At 46.0% G+C, this 13052-nt stretch overlaps 1 protein-coding gene across 3 annotated transcripts in view; it reads right to left on the bottom strand.

Annotated features, from left to right (window-relative positions):
• Positions 1–13052, bottom strand: part of ERI3 (ERI1 exoribonuclease family member 3) — a 305203-nt gene that overhangs the window by 256225 nt on the left and 35926 nt on the right. For all 3 annotated transcript variants that reach the window (XM_087719794.1, XM_087719795.1, XM_087719796.1), the window contains one exon: positions 841–957. In XM_087719794.1, the coding sequence (XP_087575920.1) occupies positions 841–957 (117 nt within the window). The remainder of the gene's footprint in view (positions 1–840; positions 958–13052) is intronic.

Here is a 13052-nt window from a genome sequence, read left to right as displayed (position 1 = left end):
TACAAGAACAAGAAGAAAATATGTACAAGAAAGAGGAAAGCAAAATATTGTGTTTTTGCTTTGGAACTAAACTAATTGCATATACAGGTAGTCTTCAACTTTCAATCTTTTTTTTTAGTGACCATTCAAAGTTACAATGGCACTCAAAAAAGGGACTTATGGCGACCACTGAAGCACCCCCATGGTCACATGATCAAGATTCGGATCCTTGGCAACTGGTTCATATTTATGACAGTTGCACTGTCCTGGAGATGAGATACACTTTTTTGATCTTCTGACAAACGAAGCCAGTGGGGAAGCCAGATTAGATGGTCCCATTTTTCACAAATACAGCTTCCACAGGTTGTCTCAATTTCTATTTTTTCTTCCCTCCTTTACAACATGGTTTTAGAATATGGGATATATGTTCCCCTTATCAAATTATTCATAGATTATTATGAAAAATAGACATATCTATCATTTCAATATTGCCTTGTTCACAGAAGTAAGCAGCATCAGGAAAATAACTGAACAAATGGGAATAATATGTTGAATGCAGATAATGGGGCATGATAAGTTGAATTTGACTATGAAACATATAATTTCAGTCTTGCAAAGACTGCAAGTTCAGTCTTGTAATTCCTTACTTTCAACTTTATTAAAATCATAGTTGTTTAAACCACTTAAAATATACTGGAGTCTAGATACCCAATTACGTATTTTTACTATAACCAAAACAATGAAGACCTTTAGAGACTTAATCATTTTTTTTATGAACAGATAGAAGAATTGCCAGCATTTCAGATCTTTCTAGAGAAACTGTAAGATAACATTAAGGTCTCAGAAGAAAAAGAACTTTACCTCAGTACAGAAAGGTGTGAGCTGAGGATGCACCACTGGTTGCACATACATATGGAAAGTAGATTCAATCTCCATTGTCCTGCCATTCAGCTTCAGGATGGGGAATTCAATTATCTCCTACAAAAAAAAACATAACATAATTTAAATAAACAGCTAGGCAAAACACGAACAAGTTAAACCACAATTTATGGAAACCCTATACAATATGTGATGCCAATCAAGATAAGAATAATGGCTTGGATTCTAAAACTTCACTCCATAAACAGAATGTTTTGCCTTCTTCATACCATGAAATATTTTAGTACTTCTTTTTTTTTAAAACCACATATGATACATTCAGTAGAGTTGAAGACTGCAGTTGGAAAGATATACAGTAATAGTGATACCACATATAAGTTAAATTGCCTTCCTATAGTCTCAGCATGAATCTCATACTGTATTCAACTATATTAATTCACCAGCAGAAGATATAAGTGATAAAAGAGAAAAGACTGGAGAAACCTAGAGAGAAAGAAAATAAAACTCTTATACAATCTCACTCAATATTCATCCTACGAAGATGGACATGTGTCAATTTTAAAATGAACAAATTTAAGAAAGTATTAAATCAAAGTATGTATTTCTGCCATAACATTCATTAGAGCTTTGGTTTGCAAACGTACCAAAATATTGCTGCAGTATATGAAGATATCAAAAGAAAAATTAAGCATGCAAATGTAATTTTTATTAACTATAGCAAATAAACTTACTGTAATTATTAATTGATCTAGCATTGTCCATTACATAAATCTGTAAACATTTGAGAGGCCCCAGCTCTTACAATCTAATACAAATGTTTCTGTCTCAGGACCCCTTCCCACTTCTAAAAATTATGGAAGACCTCAAAACAGCTTTTGCTTGCATGGATGATATTTATCAATATGATTCATACAAGTAGTCCTCGCTTAAAAACCACAATTTAAATCGACAGCTTGGTTGCTAAGTGGAAAATCACACTATCAGAGATTTACAACCTTACTTCCCTTCAATCCTTAATTAAAGGCCATGGTCGCTATGTGAAACATCTTGTCACCACAACTTATGATTTTATTTCTCTAATAACTCTCTTGTTGCAAGATAATTATGAAGCATGCAAATTGCAATTCTGTCACCACATTGCAAAGATTGCAAAAGTAAGGATAATAGTGACTTTTTTTATACCATCAAAACTTCATAAGATCACTAAATGATGCAATCGGTAAGCAATGATTATTACCTTACTGAAAATTAAAACAGATACATTCATTGCCACTCTGTTTTTCAGAATTCTTCCGTAGGATTTTAGTACTTTTATTTTTCAACACAGAGTGAAAAATAATTTTGATTTTGTGGACCTCTGGAAGGGTCTTGGAGACCACAGGCATCCTCAGATCACAATTTCAGAAACATTGTACTAACAAAGACGAAGAGAGACATGCACATATTTAAAACTTAAAATATGCTGATATCATGTTCATTCTTGAAGAGAAACTCAGAATAAACTTGAATGTAATGTTCTTCCTACCATTCTATCCGTACATTACTTTGAACATAACCATTTTGGGGACAAAGTAGCCCTGACACACGAAAAGAGAAATATCAAAAATTCAAATAGTTGACTCATCAAAAATATTTTTTTTAAATTATATGGGCTTGTTAATAAGAAGTTTAAACAAATCCAGTTATGATGGGTCTGGCCATTATTAAAATATACACAAGAAATTAGAGTGGAAAAAAACCACCCAAGGAATAAAAACAATAAAATCCTTTGTCTCTTTTTCCCCACTCCACCCCCTTCCGAGTTTAATGTAAGAGGAGTGACAATTTGCTTGGTGTCTTTAAAGGATAATTTGTCTGTGTTATTTAATAGAGAAACATGATGCTGGGCTCTAGAGTGCAAATGAGCTTATTGAGTGATAGCCAAGCATCCGGCCTCTCAAATCACTTGTGGAGGGAAGAAAGAATAAAAAAAATTGCTTTTTAATATTCAAAAACAGTTTGCAAAATTTAATCAAAGCAGAGCAAAAGCTAACATTTTTACCACTTTGACATTTTTATTAGTGCTTTCATAAATTTTTAAAACATGAATAGAATTAGTTTAGAAACAACAACAAAACTACCTAAAAACATCTGGAAGAGGAGAAAAAATAAGCTTTAAAAAAGAAACTCCTCTGCCCAGTAACATTTGCATTTTAAGAATCCAAATCCTACAGCAGAAAGGAATGGATTAATGTTTCGGGTTCTGACTATATAATGGTCTACACTCTAGACCACCACTATATAACATATATGTTCATACACCATCCTTTTTAAAAGCATGGTTTGTGGTCTATAGCCAGGGTCATATAAACGTAAATTATAATGGCTGAATTCCCACTATGAACTATGGACTATAAACAAACCACATACAACTTATCGCGGTAAGTTCCTTTAGCTGTAAGTTGACCATGGGAACTATGTGGGATGGATGGTCCCACTATCAGATAGATTCAGAGTAGGTTGAACAAGCATACCTAAATCATGAAGCTTAACTTTTCTATGTCTATATACAATGAGGCATGAAGTGGGATACATCAGAGTTTTGTCCTGAGACTAAAGCACTTTTATAAATGACTCAGACAAGGGGATAAAGAGATAGTCAGCAAATCTGCAGGACACACAAAGCAGGGAGGAACTGCTAATTCTTCAGAAAATTGGCTCAAAGTTGGAACAGAGCTGACGTTGCGACAGCATGATGTGCGATCTTGGTGTTCCGAGATCGCAGTCGAATTCCTGCAGCTGGACAGTACATTTGGACCTAAACCGTTCCGCAGAGATGGTGATTGAGAAAGGCACCTCCTGCTGATCTCAGGGATATCGCAAAGTCCCTGAAAGTTCCAGGAATAGCCTTTTTTTCCGGCGACAGAAAGGCAGCTAATGAAGCTGCTAAAGTTGGGACAACTCCGGAACAGGAAGAAAGCGGAAAGAGAAAGTGTGTCGAATTGGTGAGGAAATTTTATTATTAGAGGAAGAGACTACCCAAGAAAAGTTAAGTTAAGTTAAGATTGAAGACAAAAGACTGCAGGCAGCGAGATTGATCTGCATTGAACTTAGTGTGTTATCCAGTTTCTAATTTCTTTTTTTTTTCACAGATGGAACTTTTGCAGGGGCTCCCTATTTTTTAAATTGAATGGATTAATTCTTTCTTCTTCTTTTTTCACTTTTGCTTATACCTATGGATTAAAATTCTCCTTTTTTTATAATGCTTGATTTGATTGATTGGATTGTTTTTTATCTCCATTTAAGGGTTTTCTTTCTTTCTTAAGCTTAGAATATAAAGAAGAAAATAAGAAGGATTATAAAGAGGGTTGAAACAACAGGAGGAAAAGCAGTTATACTGCCACTTAGAGGCTGGAGGCTGGATACATTGTTTCTTCTTCTTTCTCTTTGATCACTTGAGATTCAAGGTTCTTTCAGCTTGTTTACTGAGAGTGATAGCAAAAAGTTGTTGTTTATACAGGTGCCTTTTGGAAGTTTTATCATTAGCTATTGGAGGGAAGACAACATTTTGACTTGAAAGATAATAAATGAATGAACTTAAAGAATCTGTTTGAAGTTTATTAAAATAGTCTTGAACCCTATAGTGGCAGTATCTGCAAAATTGAAAGAATGGCTCATCCGGAAAAAGAAACTGTAACATTGCAAATGATTATGTTTGAAATCCAAAATCTATTAGTTGTGACAGAGAGAATTGAAAAGAGATTGGAGAATATGGAATACTAAACAGAAAAATCTGATTGAGAAACTGAGGATGTTTACCAAATGAAGAAAGTGGAGGACAGAGTTCAAAAGATGGAAGAAAAAAAATGAGCAAAGAGATAAGAAAACTATGGATACTGACAACAAAGTGAGCGTGGTTGGTAATGGCAAGAGCGGAATATGGAAAGGGGAGATGGATGGATTGGAACTCTACACCAGACTTCAAAGCACAGAAGAAGAAAAGAGAGAAAAGGACCATTGACTTACCTGAAGGGTCGTTTTCAGGAGGCTGCGAAGGAGAGTCCAAGCAAGGATTAAATACAGCCAAACTGCCCAGAGCTGAATTGAAACTTTAAGCCAGGCCTCTGGTGCTGATTATCCCCAGATTTTCAATGAAGACGTGGTGAGAAGTCCAACATTGGATCAACTGGAAACACAACCGGAACAAGCCCAACTGGAACATCCAAAGAAACAAACGTGATAACAGCGGAGCCAGACCCCAGGGTGGGGTGGACTCTCCTTCACAGCGCCCTGAAAATGACCTTCAGGTAAATCAATGGTCCTTTTCCAGGGCGCTGCTCAGGAGAGTCCAAGCAAGGGACATACCCAAGCTAAATGTCACTAGGGCGGGAAGCAGAAGCAATCAGGGTCTTTCCGCTGGAATGAATACCCTGCAGCACACGCCTCCCAAAGGCCCCTTCCACTGAAGCAAATGTGTCTTAATTGTAATTCCGGACAAACGGAGATAAGGAAGTCCATGTGGCCGCTCTGCAAATCTCCTCAATAGGAGCCTGCGTCGCCCAGGCCGCGGTGGTGGCAGCACTCCTGGTCGAATGCGCCGTGATGCGACTGGGTACCGGTCGAGACTGAAGAAAATGAGCGATAGCGATGCAGGCCCTAAGACATCCGCCAATCGTAGACGAGGAAACCTTCCTGCCCTGAGACGATGGCTGAAAGGAAACAAATAACAACTCCGAACGGCGAAAACTGGCCGTACGCTTGATGTAACGCTGTAGTGCCCTGAGAACATCCAGCTTGTCCCAGCGCTCCTCGCGAGGATGCCTCGGGTGCGGACAGAAGTCAGGAAGGATGACCTCCTGGGCCCGGTGGAACCAGGAATTAATTTTAGGCACGAAAGAAGGATCCAGCTGAAGGACCACCCTGTCCTGGTGAAACAAGCACAGGTCCTCACGGACAGACAAGGCAGCCAGCTCAGAGCCCGTAAAACAACATTAAAGTCCCAAGTCGGGTATCTATGAACCATTGGGGGACTCAGGTTAGTCACCCCCCTGAGAAAGCTGCAAATGGTGGGGTGACGGCCGAGAGAAGGCTGCCCCTCAGGGGCCAGGATGGTGGAGAGCGCGGTGACCTGACGACGAAGGGTGTTAGGCGCCAAACCCTTATCAAGGCAGTCTTGCAGAAAGTCCAGAATGACAGGAATCGAAGCTGAAGAAGCTGAAGCACCTCTGGAAGAACACCAGGTAACAAAGGACCTCCAGGTGGCGTCGTAAATCCGAGCCGTGGAAGGACGACGTGACGCCTGAATGGTGAGGATCACCTTGATGGAAAGGTTGTCCTTGCTTAAGAGATCCCTCTCAAGTGCCAAACGGCTAGTTGCAGCCACTGGGGCTCTGGATGAAGAAGGGCCCCCTGACAGAGAGAAATCTCGTGTGGAGGAATCCGCCATGGATCTCGGACAGACAGACTCACCAGATCGGCAAACCAGGTCCTCCTGGGCCAAAAGGGGGCCACCAGAAGGATCTCCGCTACCTCCGCCAGGATCTTCCTGATGGCTCTGGGAAGAAGAGGCAACGGGGGAAAGGTGTAGAGCAGACCTTTCGGCCAAGGGCAATGAAGAGCGCTTACCCCCTCGGACCTTGGGTCGTGGAACCTGGAGATAAACATGGGAAGATGAAAGTTGGCCGCTATCGCAAACAGATCCACCTGGGCGCAACCAAACCTCGGAACTATGCGCTGGAACCACTGCGGGGGCAGGCACCACTCCGAGTGATCGGCAGTCGCCCTGCTCAGCCAATCTGCCTGTGTGTTCACCGTGCCGGAGATGTGCTCAGCCTGAATGGACAGCAGACGGAGCTCTGCCCACCGACCTAGGTCATCGGCTTCCGACATCAGGGACCTGGACCACGTGACCCCCTGGCGGTTGATGTGCCCCTTCGTCGCGATGTTGTCCGTCAGTATCCTCACATGATGACCATGAATGCCCGTCTGAAACCGAAGCAGGGCCAACCGGACCGCCCTCAGCTCCAACAAGTTGATGCTGTGCGCTGCCTCGGCCGAGGACCACCTGCCCTGAGCAATCTGGTTGCGGAAGTGAGCCCCCCAACCATACAGACTGGCATCTGTCGTGATGGTGAGCCGGGTCTGCTCCTTGAATGGACACCCCTTCTTCAGGGCCAGAGACAACCACCAACTGAGGGAGCGACGCATCTTCACGGAGACGCAATGAGCTGCTCTTGTTGGCCCTTTGATAGGGCAGCAGAAGCCACTGGAGGGGACGAGAGTGAAGACGTGCCCACGGAACAATGGACAGGCACAATATCATCTTGCCCAGGAGCTGTGACAGCAGAACTACCTTGGCAAGAGGAGACCGCCGAACCTGCATGGCCATCTCCCTGAGGCTCTCCGTCCTCTCTGGCGACAGGAAGACTTGGCAGGTGACGGTGTCGATGACGGCCCCCAGATGCTGAAGCCTGGTCATTGGGTGAAGATGGATCTTTTCCAAGTTGATGGAGAAGCCGTGCAGTCTTACTAGTCATGACCTGAGGAACGCCGCCACTACTGCAAGGACCTTGATGAACGTCCTTGGGTCTGATGGCCCAGTACTGGTAGTGTTGACCGGCATAGGAGAACCTCAGGTATCTGCGGTGAGCTTTGCGGATGGTTACGTGGAGGTAGGCATCTTTTAGATCTATGGAGGTTAAAATGTTTCCCTGCCTGATGCAGCCCAGGATTGACTGGAGGGACTGCATCTTGAACTTCCGATAGGTGACATGATAATTTAGCCTCTTTAAATCTAGGATCCCCCTCCACCCTCCGGAGTTTTTGGGAATCAGAAACAGGATGGAATAGAACCCTGTCCCCTCCTGACCTGAAGGTACCGGCTCTATGGCCCTGATCTCCCTGAGATGTCTTATTTCCTGTTCCATGAGGGATCTTTTGACTGGGCACGAGGGGACGGGGCACTTGATGAGATGATGGGGAGGAAGCAAGAGAAATTCTAGGGTGAGACTCAGCCGGATCGTTTGCAGCACCCACTGCTCCAATATGACCTGCTCCCACTGGGCGTGAAATAATTGGAGCCGCCCTCCTATGGGAGCTGACTCCCGACAGTCACTTATACTTCCTGAAGGGACGGGAGCCAGATCCCCCCCCCGTCTGGAGTAATATGGCTGGTGACCCGTCCCGAAAGGACTGGCGGTCCTGGGACCTGTCCGTCTGCTGGTGGAACGGGCTATGTGACTGCGCAGAACTCGAAGAAGGTTGCGAGTTCCGAAAGGACTGCCTCCTATAGGAATAAAAGCCCTTCTTATCGGATTTCTTAGAAACCAACTGCATCACCTTCTTTTTGTCCTTATTTTCCACTAAGACAGGGTCTAAGACCTCCCCGAAAAGCTCGACCCCTTTGAAAGGGGCAGACACCAACTTCCACTTGGAGCGCATATCAACGTTCCAATGCCTCAGCCACAAGAGACGCCTGGTGGTAACATTCGAAGCCAGGGCCCAAGAAGCGAACTTAGCCACACTGAGGGTGGCATCAGCAGTGTACTCGGTAGCCGCCATGATTTTGTTAATCTCCTGCCTCAACTTGGTATCCCTAACTGGAACCCTCGCCATCAGCTTCCTCAACCAAAGGAGAGCTGCCCTGGAAAGAAAGGAAGCCGAGGCAGACGTCTTAATTGCCCATGCAGCCGCCTGGTGCGTCTTATGACAGGCATTCTCAGATTTCTTATCCTCAGCCTTAAGACCCTCTAACAAATCAGGCGGAAGCACAGATGTTGAGGTGAGGGCCGCAACCGGAGGATCGATAGGTGGTAGCTTAAGTAAATCCTCCAGGCTGACATCCACAGTATACAGCCTCTTATCATTACTAGAGGGGGTAGCCATGGTAGCAGGCTGAGCCCATTGTTTCTGAACCAAATTAAGAAACATCTTGGGAATAGGAATGATCTCCTGAACCGAGACCGGCTCCTCAAACAAATCCCCAGACAAATCATCCAGTTCAGCAGGAACTTGAACAGGTGGAGTGGACCCCATACGGGTGGCCAGCTTGGCCTTGTCCAAAATGGTTTTGAAATTTGCAATGTTAAATAGTCCCGAAGAAGAGGGCTTTTGAACTGCTGCACCTTCCCCCCAGAGAATTCAGCCTCCTGAACAGGCAGAATGTCATCCCCCTCCTCCCAGTCCGAAGCCTCAGAACCTGAAGACGAGTGGGGGGAATGCAAGGGACGTGGAGGAGAAGCCGCCTTGGGAACCGGCTGGGGCCCTTGTGCAACATGCCCGCTTCGATGCCCTGGGAAATGGCCCTGTTGATAACTTCCTGCATTTCCACTGAAAGGTCAGGCCCAAGATCCGCCATGGGCCTTGCCCTGGGTTTAGGCCTTGAAGGCGGAAGCTGAGGGGCCAAGGGGCCCAGGGTAGGGCCTTCTTCAAGATCCGAAGGGTAAGCGAAAAGATCAGATTGATCCACCATAGAGGCCCCTGAAGATACTGCCCTAGACATAGAAGCTGTGGGGAAAAACTCCCGGCCTTCATTCTCACTGGCTGAAACAGGCCTTGGCTGGGCTGAAGGAACTTCCATGGCGGGCTCCTCAGGAGACACCGACTGGGAGGACTGCGTTTGGTGCTGGGCCTTGGAGAATTGCTTTTCAAGGGCCTTTTGGTGACGCAATGCATCCTTATCTGGCCCTGATCCCTGCTTAGGGGCTGGCCTGGAGTATGGTTTGGAGCCCCTGATGGCCTCCCTGGCAGCCACACCAGCCTGCCTGGAGAAAACCCTGGAGGAAACCCCTGCCTGGGTGGAATCATCGGGAGCCTGCTCAGCCATTATTAAACTGTGCTCAAATATAATCAGGGGCTACCTCCACTCACCACCTTGCAAAGTCCTGCAAACCAACCGACGCTCTGGAGACGTGGGGGGGTTGCAGCAGCAATATCCAGCAGGTGGAATAAAGACAAGCGTTAACAGCTCCCAGTGCTGCAGGAATGAGGCTTGTGACCAGCGGCCCCAATCCTTGCCGCTCAGGTGAAAAGGATACACCTAATTGCCAGCCAGGCCGGACAGAGTGGCTCCTCATGGCACCTGCTGTGAATCAGGCTGCAAGCAGCTGCCACGAGGTTGCAATCAGAAACTGAAACTGCAAATAGCTCCCAAAATGGCGACCGGGAGCTCTAATTACTTTAAAGTAGCCAGCAAACCATCCGGACCTCTGAGGCACCGCACCTGCATGCCGGCCACCAAAAGCACGGACGCCAACCGCAGGAGCCTCAGCGGGGCTTTCCCCCTCCCCAGCGAGGGTCTTAACTGCTCCAGCAGCTGCCTGCATTCCCTGCGGTGCCTGGGAGTTAAGCAGGACGCCGGAGAACTGAAGAGCGAGTTAGAAATGAATTAAAGAAATCTAATTACACTCACTCAGCCTGATCACCCCTAAACTGAAAATGCAGTAAACGCTCAAGAGAGTCCAAGCTAATAAACTAAATAAAGAAAAACTTAAAGCGCATCTAGAACTGGGCTAGCTGAATTGAAAATCTGGGGATAATCAGCACCAGAGGCGTGGCTTAAAGTTTCCATTCAGCTCTGGGCAGTTTGGCTGTATTTAACCCTTGCTTGGATTTTCCTGAGAGCGCCCTGGAAAAATTGACAGAGATGAGAGAAATCTTAATAGAAGCACGAGCGATAACCAAAGATAAGGTGATGGAAAGAGCAGATGTTGGGTTTCAAGCTTTTGTGAGATACGAAAGGAACAGCATGTTGCCAAGGGAGGTTTATACAAGATTTATTAAGAAAGTAACTAGAACATTAATGCTACAAATGGGAAGAGATATAAGACCGTACTATTGCTGGAGGGATATAGGTTGATGTAATGAAAATATATAATAAAAATTAAGCTAAATTTAGTTTACTAGTAGTATGTATAAAATGAAGCAACAATAGCTATAGTTTGTTTGTTTATTTATTTGTTTATTTGTTTATTTGTCATTATTTATTTATTTATTAGACACATTTATATGCCGCCCAATCCCGAAGGATTCCGAGCGGTTTACAAAAATAAAGAGAAAAAAAACACATAAACAAAACACATAACGAAAGAAACAGTTTAAAAACAGCAACACCTCATACATTCTGTCAGCCTCTGCTTTGCTACTGCTGCGGCTGCCATTGAAACGGGGAGGGGGGGCATGGTATTTGGGAGGGGAATCATTGCTGTGCTGGAGAAAGTTTCTAGACGCTGAACTGACCACCTTACTGCGCATGTGGAGGAGGGGTGTTTCCCGCAAAGGCCAACGGTCCAGCATTCCATCCTGGTGATGCCTTTTGAAGTTATCTCACACCTGACATTTGGGGGAAATATGATTGGACTGTGCACGGGGATGCCAAGGGGAGGGGAGTGAATTATACATTATATTATTAGCTTTCGCACCTAATTAACCAGATTCAGCTTAGCTTTGCAACTGTTCATTTATAATTAGTAAAAGTACACTTGATTTCAATACAAATGGAGTCCAGTGGTTTTCTTTCGTGATTACTGAATGAAGTGATGCTGACAATAAGCTGAGCCTCATTTTTCTGTAAAACGGTGCCTCTCACTCCCACCTCCCCTAGGCTTCGCAGAAGGATACCATGGTCGATGGTATCGAAGGCCGCTGAGAGTTCAAGAAGCACCAGGATAGAGGAATATTCTCTATCCCTGGCCCGCCAGAGATCATCGGTCAGGGCGACCAAAGTGGTTTCAGTGCTGTACCCAGGCCTGAAACCAGACTGAAAGGAATCCAGATAATCCACTTCATTCAAGGTCCGTCAAAATTGAAGTGCCACCACCTTCTCAACAACCTTCCTTAAAAAAGGAAGGTTGGATACAGGACGATAGTTTTTCAAAATAGCTGGGTCCAGGGAAGGCTTCTTGAGGAGGGGTCTTACCACTGCTTCCTTTAATGGTTGCGGGAAAGACCCCTCCTGCAAAGATGCGTTAGTAATCATCTGGAGCCAGCCTCGTGTCACCTCTCTGCTGGTCGAAACAGGTGGAGGCACTCATCGCTCCCATGGCCTTGTCCACTTCCTCGGGGTGACAAATACAAACTCATCCCAGAAAATCCCATTGAGACTAGCCCTCGACTTGAATATCCCGAAAGGAAAAGAGGGGTGAGGGGAGAAGAGGAGGGAGAGGGAGGGAGGAGGGAGAGGAGCTGAACTGAGATGGAGCACCTTCCCTGCGGGGCTCGGACGAGGGCCCGGTCTCGGGCCAGGCTGCGGAAAGCAGCAGAGGAGAGCCCCTTGCCGGAGTTGGAAACGCGAGTCAGCGCGAGTCCGAGGTGGCTGGAGCCGGCGGTAGTTGGGGGGGAGCTCCTCGTTCTCCTTCTCTGCGGGGGCCTGGAAGCGGCGCAGGAAGTCTGAGGCGGCTGGGGCAGCTGGCGATAGTTGGGGGGAGCAAACTCCTTGTCCTCCTCGTCCTCCTCCTCTGCAAGGGCCTGAAAGCGGCGCAGTTTGTAGTTGTGGCCTTCGGCGTTGTCCCAATACTCGGTGTCGGACATGCGGTAGCGAACGGCAAACTCGAGCAGCGTCTCGGCGCCCACAGGCAAGTGGAAAGCGAAGCAGTCCGTCTGGCCGGCGTGGCAAGCGTGGGCGGCGACGGGCGGCGGCAAGTAGCCAGCGGGCACCTCGTTGCAGCTGGCCCAATGGTTGAGCGTGTAACGCACCGAGACACTCTTCTCGTAAGCCAGGTTGAGGACGCACACGGCGCAGCGCAACCCGGCCGCCTCAGGCCGCACCCACTCCAGCTTGACTCTACTGCTGCACTCGCTCCGCGAACCCCGAAGCGGCATCGGGCTGCGCCGAAGCAGCACCAGGCTGCACCGAAGCGGCAGTGGGCTGCGGCGGGCTAAAACCTGCCCCCAACGGTTGCAGCAGCAGCATTTTCATCGCGGCTCCTCCACTCGGGCTACTCTCTCCAAAAAATGCAAGCACCGAATGCCGGCGCTAGCATCATTCCTGCCGCAAAAGCTGGGACTCTCCCGGCACAGTTCTTGTCCTCCTCCACAAAACTCCGGACAACTAGCTTTAGTGTTTTCCAAGATCCTTTCACTAAGGAGATAGCTTTCTGCCTGGAGCTGCTTAGTTAGACTTCATTGATGAGGATCACTTCATCCTCATCAATGAAGTTAAATATAGATATATTAGTTTGATAATATGAAATTTTATATAAACAATATGTGGAGATTAT

The sequence above is a fragment of the Thamnophis sirtalis genome, unplaced genomic scaffold (genome assembly GCF_051295495.1).
Source record: "Thamnophis sirtalis isolate CommonGarterSnake01/CBP01778 unplaced genomic scaffold, rThaSir2_p1.2 scaffold_7, whole genome shotgun sequence".
NCBI classification, from domain to species: Eukaryota; Metazoa; Chordata; class Lepidosauria; order Squamata; family Natricidae; genus Thamnophis; species Thamnophis sirtalis.
The sequence above is the reverse complement of the archived record's forward strand: the minus strand, read 5'-3'. Positions and strand labels throughout refer to the sequence as shown.